Genomic DNA, 24,154 nt, shown 5'->3' with positions numbered 1-24,154 from the left:
ACAGGTATATCTGTATTAGTAAAACGTGTATTCAGATCATTAAGTAAAAGCATCATTACCAAACTAAATGTTTACCAAACTAAATGTTTGGTAATAGTACTTCTGACTTCAAAGTTCATATGTATTATCAACTAAATTTAGTGAGTGTGTAATTCAAAAAGTGAGTCAAAATACTTATTACTTCAATTATTATATTATTGTGTCCTTCTTGTAACTGGCGAAACAAGTACTCAGATCCTTTTAAAGTAAAAATGACAGTACGAGAGTAAAATGATCCCTTTACAAATATGATCAGCATTTAGAGTGACAGGGTTACCTTCAAGTAACAAAGTTATTAAAGCATCAAAAGTAAACGTGCTTGACTTGTTATGCTGGTCTGTTGTGTACTGCGTATGTTAAAAGTTAGTCTGAAGAGTAAATGGAACTCTTAAATGAACAAAGTGGAGTAAAGATATAGTATCTTCCCATAGTATCGAAGTAAAAAGTAGCACAAAAAAGAAAATTCCAAAAGAACAAGCATCTCAAAATTGTACTTATGAACTCTATTTATTATTCACTTAATCACTCTGAGGTGCATTTACATGACATGACAGTACAGTATACAGACAAAATGTCATGCTGAAATCTATCATCTTATGTTACATTAAGGAATATCTGTGAAGAACATGAAGTATAGCAGCAGTATCATGGTAATTTTTTTTGTTTTTGTGTTCTTGAAAAGTATATATGAACTTTGTCATTTTACTTATTAATATATAATGTATAATGATGATGATCCTCATGTTATTATTATAATCATTCTTATTTGTAATACGTTTTTATCACCACCATTATTATTCTATTCACCTAATGATGGATGGATTGAATCTTGGTGTTGTGGGTTTCCCCTGTGTCTCCTGTAGGGGGCGCTGCGGAGCCATTCCCTCCTCTCCTGCAGACTATAAAGGAGCTGATGGGAAAAAAAAGCGAACTTGCTTTCTTCAGTTGTTTGAGCCTCACGTCATGGAAAGAGTTACTTTGTTGCGGCGCTGAGGAATAAACCCAGAAAAACATCCCCGCGTGTGGATCGTCTGTGGGACCTGATCGCTGCGGATTGCTGCTTTTGGAGTGAAATGATCGAGGATCGCCCGAAGATGCGCAGGAACCTGTTTACAAGGAAAACGCAGCGAGTTTGAGAGAATGTGGAGCTCAGGGATGCCATTACTCATCCCTGCGGTTCCCCTCACGCCAGGCCACTTTGTCCTGGAGATATTTTCACCGCGGATCCTTTCTAGGCTCCGCTAACGAGCAGCAAGTGTCCGGGGAATCGGGGAACGACGTGACGCTGGTGTCCACTTTGTGAGGATTAAAACCACCGGCGGTGCTTCACCGAGGAGATCGTTGGAGAAACCAGCTTTGTTTCTGAACCTGTTGAGTTCCTGATGCGAGATGAGGCAGCGAGTCTCCCTGTTATGAGGGAGTCAGTGTGTTGTAGAGCCTCTGCAGCCTGAACTTACTGTTGGATATTTAAACACAATAGATTCTAGGACAATAGAGCGACAGCCTCGATGGGCTGAGGATGCTAGTGGTCACAGTGGGTATATTTCAGACTGTTGTTAGTTCTACATAACTCTTTACTTCTGCTGTGTTTCTAAAGTTTCACATCATTAAATTTACATAAAGGTCATAGTGCCGCTGCACACCTGATCCAGCAGCTGCCATGTAATTTGAGACTAGTTTCAATATTACAGTGAGCTTGTGTCAGAAGTTTCCAACACAGCATGCATCCACACAAGAGCATCAGTATAATCTAGGCACTATGTGCGTGTAGAATTTTGTGGTTTGGGACCAACTTGAGTATCAAGATGTCAGTGAAAGCCAAAGCCATCTACACCTTCCAAAGTGAAAACAAAGAGGAGATCAGCATCCAGGAGAGCGAGGAACTGGTCATCTTCGATGAGAACTCAGTGGACGGCTGGTTCAAGGGGGAGAACAGCCGAGGGGAGAGGGGTCTCTTCCCAGCGTCTTACGTGGAAGTCATTCGCACTCGCTCAAACTCCAATGTGACTGACTGCTCCATCAGCCCAGCAGGCTCTCTGGGAAAGGACTCCTCCTATTTCCACTCGAGTCCCATCACCCCTCCTCATTTGCAGCAGCCGTATGATGACGACGAAGATGACGACTGGGACGACTGGGATGACAGGTCCACAGTGGTGGAGGATGCAGACTACTCAAGGAGCCCTGGGGCCAATGGACATGCCCATCAAAGCCCACTGTCCAACAACCCCAATGTACACTACCGGCCCAAACCACACATGGAGCGACAGGACAGCATCTCCAGCTCCAGGAAAGGCAGTATGGTGGGCAGGAACCTGAATCGATTTTCCAGCTTTGTCCGCTCAGGGGTGGAAGCGTTTGTTCTGGGTGATGTACCCATGATGGCAAAGATAGCTGAGTCATACACCATCGACATGGGTCCTTTGGGACCCCTGTGGAAGGCAAACCCACAGCCTTTCGCCTGCTCAATTGAAGACCCCACAAAACAGACAAAGTTCAAGGGCATCAAGACCTACATTTCTTACCGGGTCACGCCGAGCCACACAGGGCGCCCCGTCTACAGACGTTACAAACACTTTGACTGGCTGTACAACCGCTTACTGCACAAGTTCACTGTGATCTCTGTGCCTCACCTGCCTGAGAAGCAGGCCACGGGGCGATTTGAGGAAGACTTCATCGAGAAGCGCAAGAGACGACTGGTACTGTGGATGAACCACATGACCAGTCACCCGGTCCTCTCTCAGTATGAAGGCTTGGAGCACTTTCTAATGTGCGCTGACGACAAACAGTGGAAACTTGGAAAGAGACGGGCGGAGAAGGACGAGATGGTGGGCGCCCATTTCATGCTGACCCTCCAGATCCCCAACGAGCACCAGGACCTTCAGGATGTAGAGGAGCGGGTCGACACCTTCAAGTCCTTCGCTAAAAAAATGGACGACAGTGTGATGCAGCTCACGCATGTTGCCTCGGAGCTGGTGCGTAAACACCTTGGTGGGTTCAGGAAGGAGTTCCAGCGGCTGGGAAATGCCTTCCAGTCCATCAGCCAGGCTTTCATGCTGGACCCTCCCCACAGCTCAGACTCCCTCAACAACGCCATCTCCCATACAGGCCGCACCTACGAGAACATTGGAGAGTTGTTTGCAGAGCAACCTAAGTATGACCTCTTCCAAATGCTGGACAAGCTGTCGCTCTACCAAGGCCTGCTTGCCAACTTCCCTGACATTATTCATCTACAGAAAGGTAATGAGCCTCTTCATTACTATTGTCAGTTTGTGAGGGATTTCCTCTGATTTCCTAATGTGTGTGCAGAAAAATTTTAAAATGGTAAAAAACCTGAATGATGATTACATCAACCACCACTACAGATGTTTGGATGTATCCCCAGCCTCCCATCCGTTTTTCATTCCTGCAACTACATTCATATTTCAACTGAATATAACCCCCATCAGCTCACCATTTAAAATTACAAAGTGATAACTTTCCAACCATCTGGCCAAATACTGATTTTCATGTTTTCATGTCACATCATTCAGGCACTAGATAGATTAATTTATTAGAGGATGTCCTCAGGGTTCTAGCAGTTTATCATTGAAGCTTAATACTCGACACAATTACCAATAACAAGTTTTCAACAAGAGAAATTGTGTATCTGCTTGTCCTACATGTTGTTGTAACGTGACAAGCAGAAACTTCTTTGGGAAAGTGTTGCGAAAGCCTCAGTTGCAGTTAAGGATAATATACAAAGTGTCTGCTAATGGGATCAGACCAAGCAGATCGCCCATGATTATGTTTTGTTTCTCAGCTTCTGTTATTTATTTTGCTACGGTTGAAAGATTAGGTTAGGTTCCTCCAGAATCTTCATCACACACACACACACACACACACACACACACACACACACACACACACACACACACACACACACACACACACACACACACACACACACACACACACACACACACACACACACACACACACACACACACACACTTAACCCCATAACGGTGTAAAATATTAGGTCATAGTCTTTGATTGCCTGAGGCCTTTTGCACCACCTCCTTGAACCCAACCTATCTAGACACACACATACTCCCACATTCTCTTGCTCTCTCAAATACTTTCATAAGAACGATGGACTTTGATAACCTGTACAAACATGTCGGTGAAGAGAAGGTGGAGTTTTAGACAAATCATTTCTTTGTCACTTGCTGGGCGTAACCATATATTGGTCATAATATAAAGTCAATAAAACAATGATTTAAGATATAGATACTGTACTCAATAGAAAAATCATACCACCAGTGTAATATTCAATATCCCCCTAAGTACATACAAAGTAAACTATGTGCTTCTAGGACTTGGGTGTCACTCTTGTATTACTTAGCACAGGCTGCCATTAGAGACTGAGTATTACCCAAATATTTACGCTAAGTAGGGATTTAACAAAACTGCCATTAATATTACATTTGTTGTGGGAGTTCACCTTAGATTCCACTTGGTTCTCTTCAAATTTTGATGAGACAAGATGAGCCCAGAGCTCTGTTGTTGTGGAATAATACAAGCAGCAGCCATGATGTGACAAACACACCAGAGTATCACTGGCAGGGAGTGGTGAGGACGGGGCAGTAAGAAGAAGTGCTACGTTATCAGGTTGTCCTAAACGTTTTAATCTTAGTCAGTGTTTTGGTTTGTTCAATAGGTTTAAAGTGTTCTCAAAGAAGCCATATTATGCTCATATTCAGTTTCATCATTTTAATTTTGGTTAGTATTTGAAAAGGTTTACATCACTTTCCTCATACTGTTCATTGCTGCAGCTCCTCTTTTCAGCATCTTCCTGAAAAACTTGGTTTTAGCTCCTGTCTCTTTAAGACCCCCCCCCAGATGCAGACCAGTCTGCTCTGACTGGCCAGCTAGTCTACTCTGTTGTGATTGGTCAACCTGTTCCGTTGCATGTAGGAAATGTCAGCCTCTGCTCTCCCTTTACGTGGTCTTGTTGTGAGGCAGCGTGCCAGAATAATAAGTATATCATGCAAATGTTGGGCGTCGTGATGTCACACAACATCATGACACATAAAAACCTAAATAACACGATACAGGAAAGGAAAACTGAAAAAAGCATCATGTATCTCATTTAAATGTCATTTGAGCCAATTGTTAGTAAAGTAGCACTTGATCATGTAGTAAACATAAAGCAGTATATAAAGTTGTAATCCTTAAAATCCCTGTTGTATACATTTATTTTGCTTCCTATCCCTGGGTGCTTAGCATTCCTGTGGTCTTTTAATCTGATGGTTCTTAGAGACAACTTGTTGAAATCTTTATTATTACTGCGGTGGTTGCGTCATCAAGAAATGCTGTAGCAATCGTAACGCCAAATACATGTTTTATTGTGTTTGAAGTCCGAAAATATTTTCAGAGCAGCTGCGTAAAAAATATCTTCTCGTATGTGGTATCACTTAGCTTCCAACGTTTCTATGTAGATAAAAAAACTTCACGAATCACTCTTTTCATTTGAGGTGATAGAGTTTGAAATGCACATTCATTATTATTCATTATCATACTGTCCCTAGGTTTTACAGGTTACTCTTGTCCCTGCTGTCCCCACCACATTTATCTCTGAAAACCTAATTTAAGAATCCTACATTACTTTACAAGAATCCTGTTTGCAATTATCAGTGTTTGGGAATGATGGCGTTCAACATTCGCTGAAAACTGTTGTACATGCACCACCACTAGAATCAATGGCTTATTTGTCTACCCCATATTAACATAACGGTCTTTAATCATAAACTGTATTCGCCTGATATCATAAAATATGCCATTGTCCTGTAACTGGAACACGACTCTGTCACATTCCTGTTTGCAGGAGGAACTAATACTAATACTTCACCATGTGGTTTATGAAAATAAACCACATGGTGAAGTATTAGTTCCCCTTAGTCGTACAACTCAAGCCTTATCCATTGTTAACCTTGTTTGAGTTTTGCTCCAGACACGTATCGGTGTTCTGTGTCAGCTCTGTGACCACATCAGCTGATTGGTGTTAGTTCAGGAGGAAGGAGACGGCTGCCAGCTATGAGGACTCATGCTGCTGGCACATGTTATCATCTACTTCAAGCAGGTGGCCCTCACAGAAGGGTAGGTCCAGTCAAGTCATGAACTATGGATATCATTAATCAGCCCCAGTGAGGTCAGGTCATGTAGATATAGTTCAGTTTGATATGCAGAAATATTTCATCAGATATTTAATTTAAAAAAATGATTGTAGCATATTCCATCTACCTTCATTATAGTGAGATTTACTGAGGCGAATAGCACAAGTCAAAATATTTACTATTTAATTAGATTTAGGTCAAGAGTTTTTGTTTCGTTAGTTCATTCTTAAAAGCAACAGTATGTAACTTCTTAAAAACGGGAATATTGTAATTCTGTGTTGCTTTGATGAGAGAAATATCTTCTGGCTTTATGACTCTTATCTTGCTATGTATGTGTTACCATTTACTGTCTGTAAGATTTAAGACTTGAAGCCACAATGGCCACTGTCAGTTCATAGTTCCACTTTATGGGTGGAAAGGAAAAAGTGGAAAGCATACGTCTGCATTTCAATGGGTTTTTGCTATCACAAGTGGAATTTAGCTTTTGCTGCTAAGCTATACTCTGTTCTAGGCTTTAAATAGATTTGACAAGAGTAAGGTTATGTATCAGATACTTTGTTTTCACTAAGTGTTGGAATCTGAGGCCATCTCTTTTTGATTTATGACTGAAGTAGGTCTTTGGAAATGAGGATCAAAAGTTTGAAGTTGGCATGATTAAGTTGTTCCTTGTTACAACAAGAAGGTTGTTCCTTCTTTCGGCAGCAGCTTCTCTATGTGGAGTTTCCATGTTCTCTCCTCTGGGGGAGTTTTCTCCGGGTGCCCTAGCTTCCTTCCACATTCCAAAGACATGCAGATTAGAGTGAAATTCATTAGAGACTCGAAATTGTCCGACACCTGATGAATTGCCAATGTTTTGTTGCTATTTTGTACACAGCAGATATCTTTGCCAAGACTCTGTCTTCTGTTTACCTTACACACTGTTTACTGGCTGTCGAGTCCACATGAGTTGGAAGTTTCTCCACACACAAAGGCACAAACAGTTTGTGTAGGTATTTTGGATCCAGACGACGTTTTGACTAATCTCTTTCCCCGCTATATGTCAGTCAATGTGTTCCGCTGCTTTTGCTCTTCACGCAGACTGTTAAACTGCGGGGAACCAAAAACTGCTTCAATGTGATTGGTCAAACTAGAAACAGAAACCTGAAGGCTTCCAGTGTGTGGCTTTATGTGTATATTGGCAGTTTTACTGTGTTTTTGTGCACCATCTGAAAAGTTTTATTTCTTATTTTAACAGAAATGTGTTTATTCACTTTCTTGCCGAGAGTTCGATGAGAGGATTGATATTATTAGCATGTCTGTGTAGTAAATATGAACCTTGTGCTGGGAGATGCTTAGCTTAGCGCCAAGACTGGAAGCAGGACAAAACAACTAGCCTGGCTCTGTCCAGAAGTAACAAAGTCTGCCTCCCAACACCTTATTAGCTCGCCAACATGTTAAGAATATTAATAACTATTATATCAAGTGTTTATATTTTATACTGTTACTGGAGACGGTTGAGCAGTAGTGTTTTTGACATGGCAGAGACCTTTTCCCTCTGCTGTGTTCCCTGCCGGTCCACAAAACTCCCCCTTGATGTGACTTGTGTTCTGCTGAACCAGATACAGCTGTGGCAACACTCACAACACGCAGAACTGAGGTCAACCTTTTCCGGTGTCCTCCTCCTTCTCTTTCTCCTCCTCCTCCTCCTCCTCCTCCTCCTCTTCAGCTCTTCATTGCTTCTTTCACTGAGGTCTATAGACGCTGTCTTAACTGTGAATCCTGGAGAGCATGTGATCTGCAGAAATGTGACCGTGCTATGACTGCATGTGGCCTTGGTAAAAAAACAAACAAAAAAAAACAGTGGAGGAGAGGGTTTTGGTAAATGTCAGAAAAATGTCAGGGTGGCCTCCATAAATCTTTCCTTCAATTGTCTTTTGTCCTGTGTTGGCTTTTGCTCAACAGATTTCTTTTTTTTTTCAGTCTCTGTTGTTGCTCAAACTGCAAATCAGTCTGACACAAAAGCTTCACCTCTCTTCACGTCTGTCTGCTTCTTTTCATCTTTCCCCTCCTGTTCCCCTCTAAAGACGTCCATATCAGAGTTGTCGGTCTGGGATGCTGCCCTGGTTTCAATAGCGAGAGCAGCACTTTGAACCTCTGCCAGAGCAAATCCCATAGTTAGACCTTGATCTCATTTAACAATTGAAAGTGTCGATCTGAAGGGTTAATTTCATCTCATTGTGATAGAATAAAGGCTCTCTGAGGCTTTTGGATAAAAAGGCAGATGTGAACACGGCTGGCAACAACTGCAACCCTGCGCTGTACCCTTTTTGAATCAAAAGTATTTAATTTGAATGACCATACTTAAGCTTTAACTCTGCTGTGCTGGTCTGGAATCAATCTAGACTTAAACGTTAAATGTGAATCCTCTGGAAGTAAGAGCACATTGACAGCAACTGGAACTGGAACATGGGGCAGCAAAGCAGATATCACAGATTCTGTACCTGGCAACAACCGACTAATGGGACAAAACCACCTCTTGAAGCTTTCATTGGTCACAAAAGGGAACTCAATACAGTGAAACCAGCCCCCCCGACGGTGTGGGTATCACTCTGATATGATCAAATGAAATCTGATGCATTGGCTCTGCATGAGGTCTGGATCTGCAGAATGATATGTTGAGGGAAAACAAAGCAACACCAATTGTTACATTGTTGTGGATGAGTTTCAACAATCAATTAAACTTGAAGTTGTGGCTGAGCTAGAAAAGGCCCCACAAGAATAAGTACAGTTTGAAATCTTGAAGTACAAGGTTAGAAAAGACCTAAAACCAAAGCAAAAGTTGTGAAAATGTTCCGTGGTAATCTGTGTTGTATTATCCTGCATAAAAAGCCCCAGACTTTATCTGTTCTTCTTTTGTACTGACTCATTTTGTCGGTGTAGAAAGTGCAGCGCTTGTCTTAACGCCCCCTTTAGCTGTTGCTGACAGTGGGATAAAACCCTCTCTGATCCTCACCAGGTCATTATTCAGTTTGAGAATGAGCTAGATCCCTGGGGATGCCTCCAGCTCGCGAGCCAGACTTAAATCTGGACAGGAGGTGAGTTGTCCCCCCATATGGCAACACATTACAAAACCACATGTAGCATCAGCTAGAGGGAAAAGATATGCTGTTGCCAACTCTGAAAAAATGTGTGTTCAAATTGCCCCCGTTATCTGCTCCGATAACAAAGGGTTTGTTATCGGAGCAGCCTAACTGCCTAACTTGAAGTTTTGGGATTTTGCCTACACGCACACTGATGTCTCTTTGTGTGTTTTTTAAGTTCTCTATGTAGTTTAACTTTTCTAAGCAGTGACCCAGAGCATGTGGCGTGTTTTATATGATCTGACAAGCATGTTCCAGATTAACATTCCATATGCTGGTTACAAAAAAACAAGAAAATTCCACATTGTCAGCAGGTACACAAACTGCAATCTGTGAGTGCAGGCTAATGAAAGCATGCCCTGAGTTCCAGGGTCGTGCAGTGGCCCAGTTATGGCCGCTTTTGAATGTTGATTGTATGTTATTGTGTTTGCTTCGGTCCTCTTTGCTGAGGGTGGTGACTTTTGGGAGCAAACGTTTTCTCCCTCCTGTTTGCATACTCATAAATCTTGACAAAGGCTGGGCCCTCGTCTTCGCACACACTGTCTATCCAAATGCCTCCGCATTCCTGTCTGTGTTGGCCCAGTGCGCTGCTGTTTCACAGATTACAGATGTCTCCTTACAGAAGTTGGGTTTTACCACCACAGCTTCCCTCATCCTCCCTTCGAAAAACCACATATTGACTCAAAAATAAACAAAAGGAAGTGATGAAGCTTGCAAATATTAAAGAAAACAGCACAATACCAAATCCACATACCTTTATCTCATAATTAAAGCTTTTAAAGATAGTCTATTTAACAATAATTCATTAAAATATCCAAAAAATCTTATATATTTTGATGACTTGTATACTTTATTATTCAAACTGTTCCCAACAATGTGCAAACCCAGAGAGATTCCCAGTTTTACTCAAGATAACAACACATTTCATTTTGGTAGCCTTTTATTTGTGTCGCACTTTCCCTGTTTCTGCTAATACGGGGCAAATTACGTAAACAACAATATTCATTAATTTCAGTGATACTACTGAATTGGCTCACGGACCAGCTGACCACTGACCAGGTCAAGATGCCCGCTTTGGCCAAGTGTCATCTGGTGGCCCTCATGATCAACTCTAACTTAGCCTCATCAAGCTGAATCCGGCTGTAAGCACTTACTGTGTTAAAGCTGATTAAGAGTGACAGTTTGTCACATGGATTCTCTTGTCAATACAGAGCATTAGAAAAGATTGTCGACATGATAGCTTTGGATTAGTAAAATACTGTCCTATAGTGTAACAAATCGATAAGTTGGTTGTGGTGTCTAAGAAGGACCTAAAATAAATTAACACTGCATTGATGTGCTGCTATTTTTAGTAAGACATGTCCGCTCAATGGTTTGCTCTTTCACCCCACAGCTGGAGCCAACCAGGCCAGCTGGGGGTTTCTGTTAGTAGTTAGCTGCCTCTGTCTGTGTGGCTGTTCCCATCTGGGCTCTGGTTTTTTCCCACAGTTTTAAGACACTGATTGGAAGGATGGAAGGAAGGAAGGAAGGAAACATGGATGGAAGGATGGACTGATTGCTTGACTCTCAAAGTGCGTGCAATGAAATGAATAAATGGAAAACAGAAATTTACTCATCCATATTTGTATTCATGTATATCTGTTCATGTTTTTTTAGCTCACAGGTTAATTGTTGTGGTGGCTCTGTATATTGCGATAAGAACATTTCTACCTCCAGTGCGACTAAAGTGGAGCCAAAATAGCCTCAAGCTGAGACTGAATCTGACTTGTTTCTGTTTTTCCTGGAAGAAATGGAGCTTTAAATGTCAGAAAGCATCTGTCCACCAGTTGTAACTGCTGCCATGGTAACACTCCCAAGATGCTTGTTGTTGGCATAGAGATGCCATCCCTCAGAGCAGAGCATTGTTATTCTCTTCTGTCATGTTGTTGTTGTGTGAGCATTTCTAAGCAAATCCTAAAAGTTGTGTTTGTCATTTCACCAAGTCTTCATTTTGTAGGACTAGTGCAGTGTTCGCTCTAACGAGGCCTGTGTGGAATGGGTTGTTTGTTTGGCCTGTGGTGATGCTGCTTGCAGTTTTCTTTCTGGAACTGTAAAGGGACCTGCAGGGATGGAGCTGGAGCGAGTAAAGTCTGGCTGTGGGACTCTGACAGAACCCTGAAGCTGCTCCACAAAGAGCTGTTCACCTGTTTTTTCAAAGTTCAGTAAAGCGCGACTCAGAACGAAAAACCCCGAACAGGAGAATCAGTTGTGGTTTGCAGTGAATGTGCCTGTTGTCGTGATAAAAAAAACGTCACTTACGTTGACGAGTCCCAGCCGCCGCTGCTACAGAGCACTGGTCGCCTGTTTATTCAAAGCTTATTAATATTGAACTGTTTCGTATCCAAATCCCACCAAATTCAACACCGCCCTTCCTTGGGCCCTTAACAATACACATGCCAAGTGTGAAGCCAATAAGATGAACGGTTCTGGATATACATGAGTCACATACGGACGTGTAGGTATGCGTCAGTTGAGGTTGGATATCAAATCATTGTGTCAAGAGAAAATACATTTCTGATGAGCTAAACAAATTCATAGGAACATCCTGCACTTTTTTAAAACCATTGCTGCCTCTCAAGGAAAAAATGTAATGAGAAAAATATTTCAGGGCAAACACACTGAGGAAATGATGTGTCTGTTCTGTATCAAAGGCATTGACACTGTTAAATAGCCCTTGTTAATGTCTCAGTCGGGGGTAGAACAGGAAGCGGAGACCTGGATGGATTTCATGACAAAACAACAAAAGAATAAAATCATAACAAATTAAGTTGTACAAACTTATGGTCATTTATTTTTCTTTTCCTGTGGGACCATAACTGATGTTTGCTGGGCTTATTTTGAAAAGCCGACTCAAAACATATAAAGTTGGTCATTTTGTTCCAAATGTCAGCTGGAAATCCACGTTCATTCCAACGTGTGATTTACAACACCCTTTTTTATACAAACACAGGAAACTTGAGCTGAGAAAGAGATTACATAAAAGCCTTTGCTCTGGAACAATGTGAGATAAACACGATCAGGCTATTAGGAGTTGTAATGAATTGTGCTTACCTTCATGATCGGTGCTGAGCAAAACCACACTCGATAAACAAATACATCATGAGGGCAACATGTCTGACACAAACACAGATTTATAACGCCATCTGTGTAAACGTGAAGTATGTAATAGTTTTAGAGCAGGTTCTTCTTAAACGAACATCTGTTGAACATCTCTCTCTTTGCATGGCTTTAATTTGAGCTTTGGAGCAATCGGAAGCCTCACGTCTTATTTTCCTGTGTAACTGTTGTCGTCATGGTCAGAAATGTAGTGGAGGAGCCCAAAAGAGAACGGAGTGTGCTGAGGAAGTGGTCTGAACACAGATTAAACATTTCTGGTAACTGATTCTCCGTGCAGGACCAGAGAGGGTGGTTCTGTTTTGAACATTCCTCATCCCTGAAGTAATTTAGAATAAAAAGAGTCCCATTTAGAGTGGAAGATAAATGGACATAGGAATATTTGAGGCAGCTAAAATTGTTTGCGAGCAGCTTTGGACATGAACTTCAGCAGTTTTGATCAGCGTGTGTCTGTTGGCTGCTGTAAACAGTATTATTGTTAGCCTACTTTTTTTTTTTATGTTTGTGTATCCTCCAGGCTTTTAAGGCCCACTTTAAAAGCTGGCAGTTACTGCAAAGTCCCTTTGAGCTGTGTTTTCTTCCTGTCTCTTCTCTTCTCTCCTCTCTGTTTTCAGCTCTCCTGCTCACCTTTCCTTTGCTTTTTCTCCCATTTGTCTCCACCCCTTCATTAAGCTTAAATGTCAGCGAGTCTGTCATTTCATCATAAATATCACCAATATGTACAAAGTCAAAATTTAGCAGCAAAATGTATTCATTTAAATGGAATCACAACAATTGGGGGCGCTACTAGCTGGGGAGAAGTAAATAGCTGTGTCTCAATTCAGTGTCTGCGTCTGTTAAAGGCTGCATTTGAAGACCGATTGCGTCCCAGCGTTGCGACTAGGCCGTCCCATTTCAAGGCTCCTTCAAATACGGCTGACAAATGCATCTTTTAATCTTTTGAGAAACAAAGGCTCCAACGAGTGTTTCCTTCCTGGTCCAACCTATCCAAGGATTCATTGCACTTCACTGACAAAGTTTTTAGAGGTAGTGGTACAGCGAGTAAGCGTCAACACGTCCAAAACTTTCTCGGCGTGTCCAACTTTAGCTCTGTTGCTAGGCAACAGCAATAAGGGCGGGACGAGCTGGTTAAGCCAATCATGGAAAGCCTCTGTAGACCAGACCGTCACATTTTGAATCAGCCTTCGCAGTCTACCCAGCCCAGGAAGGAGGCGGTCTTAGTGAGCTGGAATGACTGGGTCCTCAGTAGGATATTTGTGAACATATCGTCATATCAGTGTGTGCATGCAGCTAACAAGCCCAACATTTAATATAGCTAACTGATTGCTAGCTGGAGTGTTACCTCTTCATGAATGAAATGTCAGGGGGTTGAAACGGCAAAGTACAGACAAAATAATGTTCATCAACTAACCACTTCTGCTAAGATGCGTGCGTGACTATTTGCTGTTAAACATTTTCAGTTTTTGGACACAAGAAAAGAAAACATATCTTTCCTAACAGATGATTCAGGGTTTCCCCCCCCTGTTTTCATTCACATTTTTGAGGGCTCAACAATGAACAAATATCTCATCAGTTCACTGCACTGCTTGACACAGACGTCAGCCCTCACACACACACACACACACACACACACACACTGCCCTCTCCTAAGGCTCAGTGTTTTGTGGTGACAAGCAGCATTTGTCCTCAGTTTGAAAATGTCTCTGTTGACTTAACATCCACTAATCGCACTCAGTCACGTTATTGCCTCCTGTTTCTGAAGTCATTATACCAGATTCCCAGTGAGGTTATTTTACAGAAAAATGAGAAATTCAAGAAGGGATACTTGAAGACGGGAACTCTGGAAAATGTTCCGATAATTGGGTCCAGACATTTCCAGATTGTCCGGGTTGGCCAAGTAGTCCTGGGTACCGCATGCAGGAGGTAGAACATGACATATAAATTCCCCTTGTTTGTTTACAGCTAATCGGCCTTTATCACCGAAAGCTCTCGAATTTTGTTGTCTTTCCTATTTAACATTTTAATTGCATCTTTTATATGCATGGCACCTTTCTTTTTTTTTATCCCGAGATATTTGCATTCTTACAGTTTTGCGGCCATCACATAAGAAACGTCATCAACACGCCCACTCGCTCACTATATTTTCCAGACATCTTCCTGCTGTAATCTCACATGGACTCACTCTAACATTTTCCAGACATTTTACTGGGGGGGCAGACAGGAAAAGTGTCTGGACTTCAGTGCACGTCTGAAATCAGCTTTAGGTCTCTTCTTAGTGTTTGAACAGTTTCAGGTTTTCAGACTTTCACTATTTCAACTTTGACTGTATTCTGGTATTGTAATGCACAGCTCTCCAAACTGTTGCACATGATCTTGGATTTGAAAATGTCATGCTACAATAATTTCAACTTTTTTTTACTTTGCAAGAGAGAAATTTAGCCCAGTTCCAACTGCTGCAGGAAAAATGTGGGTGTTTTTGTGGTTTTGCAGTGCAGCAGTGAAGTCATCACATTCTCGTGGCTATGCTTTCACGTATTAGCCCGCTACTGTTTCACTCCTCACAGCCACACAAACCCAATCACCTCAAGAGGATTGTGAAGCAATAAGCAGCCTTTCGCATAACTGGTTATTCTATTCAACCTCTACAGGGAACATTTGTGTCTTGAACACGACAGGTCATAAAACAGTTGCATAAAACGTCTTTGGTTTGGAAATATGATCATTATTGACAGAAGAAGTAAAAAAAAAAAAAAGCTAATTACTTTCTAACGAGCACAACACAGCCCATGGCCAGGGACTTTTACCTAAATCCAATCTGACATTTAAATGTTGTTTCAGCTTACTAGCTACCCAGAGGAATTAAGTCATGCTGCATGTGACTTCTTAATATTAAGATCTCCTGTCAAAATGCTGAGACAAGCAGTCAACAGATGTATTATACTAGTTTCACCTGAAGAGGCCTGGCTCATGTTTGAGAATACATTTAAATCAGTCACACTGGTCTTTAAACTGCTGTGTGCTAATGTGCGGTCTGTGTAGAAAAAGAACGCTGGCTAAATGTCTGATGTCATCAACACTAATACATAACTTCAAGAACAAATGTGAGCATTTAAAAAGGAGACCTCTGTTCCATCATAAAAGTTTGGATAATCTCCAACCCCACCTGGCCTTTAAAGGGAATGAGAGATGGCCCTCTGATTGGTTACACCCATAACACCCATGATTAATTATGAGACTAAATCCAACGATTTTAAACCATTTTCCTGCTGCATTGACATTTTTTCCACCGTTAAACTCGCAAAAAATGGATTTGGACAAACCCCAATTGCCCTTGAGCAATGCGCTTGAGACTATGTGCTGAAATCATTCAAATTGAGCCCAGTCTCTTTGCAAATTCAAGTGTTGATTTTAGAAAAAGCTTAGATTGACATTTTCCTCCCCTCTCCTCCCTCTACCACTTCCTGCTCCTCTCAATCCCCTTCAGAGTGATATCTACCCAGCACAGACCAATGAAGCTCTCACACGTGAGCCATAAAACATGTGGTATAGCTGGTCTGGTCGGGCAAGATAAACAAATCTGGTGACTGTCCAGACCACTGGCCATTTGTTAACTTAACAAAAAGGAGCAGAAACCCTATGGTGGGAAAGAGCGATTGGTTTGCACAATAGTAGGAAACCTACACAGCTTCTGTTACAGTTTCTCTTTTTGTAACATGTGTTTTGTAGAAGTCAGAAAGCAGATTTAGCCGCAAGGACACTTCAAGCTTTCTTAGTGATGAGATTTTGCATCAGCGGAACCAAATCAAATGAATTAAAAAAAAACCTGAACAACTTTTTATTCTGTTAAGTTTCATGTTGTAAGTTGAATTTTTAGTCGGATATTGTGTCACTTTTAGCTGCACAGACGGTGCCCTTCAAGCTTTCTTTGCGATGAGGTTTTGCATTGGATGATCCAAAAATGTTTGAACCCCCTCCCACCCTCAATTATTCCCCTCTGCGTTCCCATGCACACAACCATAGGCTCTTTCCCTTTATGTCCCACATTCATGCTATCTGGTGATGCACATTCTGCTCTAGTGGAAAACAGAATACATGAATATAGGTCAGCACCACAGACTCAAGTCCGCACGCCTCCTCTCTTGAACAGATTGGAAATGCTGTTCATGCTTTCCCAGACCTCTGCCAGGAATTCCACACGAAATCCAGGGCGGCGTGAGCACACAGATACAGTTAAGGGATAATACCTGAACACGGCAGCAGATCTGTTAAAGGCAGGACTAGCTTGTCTGAACTAGTTCTGACGGCTGGATTATCTGACTCAAATCTGGGTGCCTCCTGGTTTCGACTGAGATTGAGACAGACTCGCCAATCTGATGGGAAATGCGGCGTGGCCACATACCATCACAGGCTGCTATGCTCTGCTCTTGGAAAGTGATGTCATGTCAGTCTGGGTGAATGTGGTTACAACTTGTCCTCGTCTCAATAGGCGTTTGGTATTCAGTGAAACAAAAAGTAATTGCGGGCCCTGCTCTACCTATAAAGTGTGCAGCTTCACAGTAGTTCATTTCTGGTGCTGGTCTTCACTGCAGAGCTCCACCGAGAAGATATTGGCATAACATTATACAGTTGTTTTCATATGGCACATCATATTGTAATGAAGCCCCACCCAAAGAGCAAGAAAAACCTTATAATAAAACCACATTTTACAGCTTTCCACCCACCTTAGCACGCGGTCAGTGCTGTTAATCAGCCTGAGCTTCCATCAGTGCTGTATGATTTTAAGTTCTATATTACTTATCGCAACAAAATAAAACTGGACATGGGACATCAACGCTCTCTATGCTAAATAAGAGTTTATTTCCTCAAGTGAATCCAATAGTAGTATCCAGCCATTCAAACATTTATGGTTTTCCTAATACCCAGGTCGTGTTTTTTATGTTTTATGCCTTCATCCACTCACTGAATAAAAAGCAAAAAATAATAAGAAGCATAAAATGACATTTAGAAAAATGTAACAGCAATCAGCAGTAAGAGAATTGTCCCTGTTGTTCAGGATCATCCCTTAAGCACTTCACCTGTTTACAGTACGTGCTGTGAATCATCCAGCCAGCACATAAAGTTCCTGTAAAGACATGTTGCTGTGTAGTTTTTCCCAGTGTAATGAAATCTACTGTATATGCATTTCATTGACGTGGAGGCAGAAATACACCAGAACTTCAGAAATGAAACCAAACTACTCTGTCTGAATCATAAATATTTCCGGGGGAATTTGGGTGGAAGCAGAAACCTCTGATGGATATCTCATCAACTGACTCAACCTGCATTACCTCATACCACAGAGCAAGAGCGGATGCAGGGGTGGGGCCAGGGGTGCACTGGCCCCAGCTGAAATCGTTTTACAATAAACTAGACCCTTAAAATCAATACTAACAATAAATAGGAACATTTGTTAATCATTTAAATTTTCTAAGCTTTTTGAAATTCACTGTGTGCTTGAACAAGTAACAATTTTCAATATATTGAATATATTCAATGATGGGTGGCTTTGCTCAAAGCTACAGAGCTAAAAGAGTAACCAAGGAATGATGCATTAAATGTGTATTTTTACTGAATCACGTATTGTGCACGGATGTTAGACATATACTTGGCACCTCTTTGTAAACTGGGGTCCCTTCGTGGCCTCTGATTTTGAAAAGACTTAGATCCACCACTGTCAAACAGTTAAATGACAACTTGATATTTGGGTGTTCAGTTTAGTTTCAACCACCTTAAATCTGTTACAGTTTTTAAAGTATCTACATTTGTTTCTTGACCCAGGTGCCTTTGCCAAGGTGAAAGAGAGCCAGCGGATGACCGACGAAGGGAAGATGGACCAGGACGAGGCCGACGGCATTAGGAAACGCTGCCGGACGGTCGGGTTTGCCCTCCAGGCAGAGATGAGCCACTTCCATCAGCAGCGAGAGGTGGACTTCAAAGACATGATGCAGGCCTACCTCAGGGAGCAGATAGCCTTTTACCAGCGTGTTGTCCAGCAACTGGAGCGCACCCTGCGCATGTACGACTCTCTGTAAAGACACCGAAATTCTGCCCAGCACAAGATGCCAAAAAACACAGAAAATAACAAAAGGAAAATCTCTATTGAGGCGTTTTGTGTTTTGTTCTGTATTTGGCCCAATTTGAAAAGAGATGAATGAAGCAGTAGTTACTGGACGACACACAGAGACCCAGTCACTCTTTCACCTTCATGGATTCAAAGTCATATTTTTTGCAAAGACCTACTGTACCTTTTTGTTCTGACATCACATAGGCAGTGTAACAGCATATTTTTCATTTAGACATAATTTAGGTTGTTTGTAACATTAAGATAAGAATATAGGTTTCAAATTCATAGTGGATCAGTGCTTTATTGTTCATAGTGTAACACATGAAAGCCATGAAACGGGTTTTATTTTGAAATTGTCCCCCATCTCTCCAACATCGTGCACTTTGGCTTCTCCAGGGACAGATTCAAGTTGCTTCGATTATTTTAAAACGAAATTTATAAACATTCCAAATGTTGTTTTTTTTTATTCAGCTTTTTAGTATTTTATCATGTCACTTTAGTGAAGAGAAAAGAGAAGACAAGAAAATAGTATTTGTACGATATAGTGTAGGGGAATTTAACCATCGCCTCCTCTGGTTCTTGTTAAGGGCTCAACTTGCTCAGGTGTTCACTGCTTTGTTTCCTTTACGTTACTCCTGTAATCTCCTAATACAGAGGCCGGTGTAAACCTCACAACATGTTAATGACTCCATGTCAATAAGTTTCATTTCCTTACTTTTCTTCATAAAGTAAGTGCCTTTAAAGATGCAACACATTCCTATGGATTCTTTTTGAAATGGACCATTTGTCTTGTGATTGGCCTGTGTGTTTTTTGGGAGTGAGTTGTTGGAATGATTTGTGTTTAGGCACAAGTTTGCACATGTTTCTATGTACTGGTGGGTCATTGTGTGTGTTTGTGTGTGTGTGTGTGTGTATGTGTATGTTTATGTGTAGGCGAGTGAATGAAATGAGTCAACAACTGTGCTGATCGATTCCATTTGCCATGGTGAAAAACAATTCTTTATTCTATGTAGGAGCGGATTTATTCAGCCGTCAAACATGAAAAATTGTGTTGACTTGAATGCGTGACTGAGGCAGAATATCAATTTGGCATTTTTGTGTTTGTAGTAGATCATTTACTTGACATACGGTAAAAACAAGTGCTTCTTGTTACCGGATCATTGTGTTTCATGTATTTGGGTAAAATAAAAACAGTTGGTTCATTGTCTAGAACTTTAAAACCATGTCTAAGTCAAGATAATGTAGCCATAATATCATATAAAATATGTAACATTTGTCATTTTTTTTATTTTATGCAGAGTTAGTGAGAAGATTGAAACTCCCCTCATGTCTGTTTTTTAACATATGAAGTTACAGCCATATAGTGTAGTAAGTATTATCACTTTACTCTGCTCAAACATAACACCATCCCCTCTGACGCCGGGTATACACTGTATGATTTGAGCTTTGGATTTCTGAGACGCATGACTCATTTTAGAGTTTGAGCAATTTTCAGCTTCGTCTCGCATCGTTTGTTGTGCAGTGTACAGGGGGTGCGAGGAGCGATCAGTTCCTTGGTCGGCCATCGTTGCACAGTTGAGGAGAATCACGAGTCGATTCCCCCAAAGTCCGCACCTTTTCCCTTCACTGCATCTACGTGAAATGGCAAAACACAATCGTAAAAAGTGTAGTTTAGGGCTGGAAGCGATTGACCAGCAAGAAAGAAAAAGGTGATAAGAAGGTTCTTTCAATACAGTAATCAGAGTGTAGCTAGTTATCAATTTACAATATAGGAGCTTCAAACATAAATGCTTTCTTTCTGCACAATAGCCAAACCATGCTAACGTCTTCCAAGCCACCAGCTTGTCCACATTTCAAGACATTTCTTTGTGGGAAGTTTGACACACAGAATAATCCATATTATCAAGGCAGCTTGTTTCTCCCTTTTTAGCATCGTTAGCTAACAAACTTGGACTTCTTCTTTGACAAAAGCACTGGTCCAGAGCTGATCTGGAGGAACTGAAGCGACAAACAACGTGAGTCAGGTCGTGTCAGACAATCAGACCGTATGTGAGCATGTAAATAGTGAGCTTTAACTTTCCATCTTGGATGATTTACTCGTACGGTGTGAGGTGGAATTTAACATTTGAAGTCACACCTTGGGCCCCGAGCTTACAAATGAACTGCTAATCTGTCTAAAATCAGCTGTAAGTCTGTTTTGCAAGCGGTTATGTCTCCACTTATTCAAGAAGTAGTCTGGCACACAACCCCAACTTGTCATTGTCGCAATCAGGTTTTTGTGCAGAGTAAACAAACAAGATACATTGTGATAAGGTTTGTTACCCTTGCAGATAAACATCTTTGGGTTATCAGTCTTCTCCTTTAACTCTGTAATAAAGCAAACATCTCCCACAATGACACATTAATAATGATCAATGCACCATATTTTGCTGAGAGATTTAGTTTAAAATCTTGTCACATTTTGTTATTCCCCACATCAAATGAAACAATGAGGATTTGACTCCCACTCCTCTCTAAGTCAGTAAATAAAGTTGTTCCAGTAACATTACTCATCCTATTTAACAAGGGGGATATTTCACGGAAACTTGTGGTGTAGACGAGAGGCTATCTTTAGCATCGTCTCAACCTTAGGTGTACGTGGAGTTGCATTAATAAGCATTAACTCAAGAAGCTTTTCAGTTGTGAGACACAGATTCTTCACTTTGATGGAAGAGGGATTGATGTCTTTGGGTGAGGAAGAAAGTGCTGATTCAGATTCCAGATCTCCTCAGTAAACAAGTGACCTGCCCGGCCTGCGTGTGTATGTGTGTGACTCAGATATGAGTGTTGCCTCAGTTACCGGTCCACATCTGCAGCCTTCAGCACATCGCTGTCTAAATGTGCTGTTTTCTACATTTGTTTGTCTTTGAACAAACCTCTGCTTCTCATACGTCAGCTTTTTCACTCATCACAGTTTCTCCGAGACCAAAGAAGTCAGACATGTCAGACATGTCCACCAAGGTTCCTCTTTTAAACATCTGTTTAGTGTCGTGAAATTAACGTGGTTTTTGTAACTAAATCTGGAAACTGTGAAGAGAACACAGAGAAAAAAAACATTCCCCAGCCAGGTTTCACAATGACACTTGCCTCTCATGTTCCAAAGTCACATGATAATTTAGATGCCAGGCATTTCCCACAGGTGACTGTTTCTTAACATGCATGTGTCACCTGGTGAGTTGCTGGAGCTCTATGCTTTAGTTTCAGTGTCTGAAATAACAAGACGGTGATTTCCACTTAGTAATTTGTCACGTGATTTACGGGAAGGGCACCTAGAAAATAATAATAAAAGCAATGATGTCTTTCTATCTCTTTGTCATCTTTGTGGGTTTGAATGTCTGAAAATTCAACAAGAAATCAATAAAACCCGGTGGATAAATCTGCAATGAAAATACTTAATGCATTTACAATAATTCATATAACTCCAAGGGAACAGAAGCACATGCACTTTATCAATCAAAATGGACTTGTATACACAAATCACAATTTGCCTCATAGGCTAAACAAGATGCAATATCCTGTGTCCTTAACCCCCAGCAAGAGTGAGGAAGAACTACCAAAAAAAATAAAGATACCTCCGAGAGTGAAGTAATTGGAGGTGTGTCAATGTTAAAGTTTTTATACAAAAAATGTCTGTCAGAGATGAAGGGAGCAGTATTGACAATTGTAACGATAGAGGTATTGCCCATTATAGAAGTATATGTGAGTAGTCATATTGGATATCTAAGCAATGTAGTTGTAATCATAATTCATGATGCCACCATCATCCACATCACAATGAAATGAATGATTATTTTCAGTCTATTATTTTTCCTATTTTTTTAATCCGTGCTGAGTACGTCACTATCGTTGTGAACACAATGTTATGACGCAAATAAACAGTTTTTCCTGAATATAATCAAAACAAGAACAGCCAGGAGCTGTTGTCCACATCTTTGCTCATGTAAACACTGATGCAATGTAATTCCTAAATGAATAAAACAAAAAGAAAAATGTGTCAGAGGTCTGAAAAGAGATGGCTTTTCTACTTGAATGAGTAATCATTCTGCTAAGTCTATTATCTGCATGTTTTTTAGCCAGTGCTGTGGCTCCATGGATGGAAACCCAGCTCTGTTGATTGGTTTCTCGCTCCACCTCTTCGGTCCAGACTGAAATATTCTTAGCATCTATACTAAGTAGAATACCATGATATTCAGTTTTCACTAAAAGTAAATCTTTGGTGATGCCTTGACTTTTCAGCTACTTTTTACATGAGGTTTTTTGTGTTGGAACACGACCACTAAAATCATGTTGCTACAATCGGATTGTTCAGTATTACATAACTCTTACTATAGAACAATCACCATTTCTTTTTCTAACAAAAAGCCTGGTGCAGAGGGATCATTTGTAATGGTTTATGGGATGCGTAGTTCCTCCACCCTTATTTAATTATTTAAACAGTCTTGTCTCGTTCCCTTTTTTTTAAACGTTTTCCAAATTTCTTTTTGCTCTGAAGTCTTGATTAATCTCGCATCTGGTCGGACTGATTCCAGGCTGAGAACTCTTTTTTTATAAGGATTTTCTTGAAAGTCAATGGAGACAATGAATGAGAAATTCACTTCCTGAACCAGACCAGAGACTTTTAAAAAAAGAAAAGAATCACTTTTGACATTTGCGTTCACACATGCACCTCCTCCGGAGAAAGTGCAGAGAATCTCCAGAGTCCAGTGCATGTATGAAAGCAGCTTCAGAGTATATTAGCATGCTAACATTAGCGTTCAGCTCAGAGCAGCGCATTGCCTGCTAGAATGGCAGTAGACTCTCAGTCCTGTCCTGTGTTTTTTCTTCCACATGTATAGTTATTTAAACATCCGAGACAATATATGTTAGTCAAAGCAACAATACTTGAATCTAACGTTTAACACCTGTGACGTAGCCGTAGCCACACAGAGCTTTTTTGGTTTAGGTTTCCTGATATTTAGATAAATTTCAGTCCAAGAACATTTCATTGAAAGTTTCCTTACACGAGCGGGGCGCTCCTGCTGGGTGGATTCTTGGAGACAGCTGATAAATGCCAAACCGTGGCGTAGCATGTTAAAATCAAACCCAGGCTTTTCTCTGTAATGTGTTCCAGATGCTTCGGAGGCAAACATTTTATTTGGACAGCTGAAATCAACAGCTCTGTTGTTAGAATTAATGAGATGTAGGTACACAGACTTTAATAATGTTGAGATCCCTTATCCACATTTCATTAAGACAACTCATGTTTACAAATGTTTATTGCAAAAGTTGAATATGTTAGTGTTTGGCGTCTAGGCTCTGACTTCATCATTCCACCAGATATGATTACATAGATTTATATTATATCATTTACAACCCCACCGTCCAAGCCTACAGGTGGATGCTGGGGTGGTGGAGGGGCTGAAGCAACTGGCAGCGATACTGACACAGCAGCAGGGCAAGCAAAGGGAGTGATGGGACATTTTCTCTGCTTAAATAGACGGCCTAATAAGGTGGGTGTGTATTATAGATGATTGTGGAGAGTGATGAATGTCACATGATTGGAGCAG

The 24,154-nt window shown here is 41.1% G+C and overlaps 1 protein-coding gene across 1 annotated transcript; it reads left to right on the top strand.

Annotated features, from left to right (window-relative positions):
* The first annotated feature begins 953 nt into the window (after positions 1–953).
* On the top strand, positions 954–21,913 carry snx33 (sorting nexin 33). The gene is made up of 2 exons (XM_035157013.2): positions 954–3,276; positions 18,284–21,913. The coding sequence occupies exons 1-2, from the start codon at positions 1,845–1,847 to the stop codon at positions 18,535–18,537; spliced, it is 1,686 nt and encodes a 561-aa protein (XP_035012904.1). The 5' UTR covers positions 954–1,844; the 3' UTR covers positions 18,538–21,913.
* Positions 21,914–24,154: the final 2,241 nt, after the last annotated feature.

This window comes from Hippoglossus stenolepis, chromosome 5 (genome assembly GCF_022539355.2).
Source record: "Hippoglossus stenolepis isolate QCI-W04-F060 chromosome 5, HSTE1.2, whole genome shotgun sequence".
Taxonomy (NCBI): Eukaryota; Metazoa; Chordata; class Actinopteri; order Pleuronectiformes; family Pleuronectidae; genus Hippoglossus; species Hippoglossus stenolepis.
The sequence above is the reverse complement of the archived record's forward strand: the minus strand, read 5'-3'. Positions and strand labels throughout refer to the sequence as shown.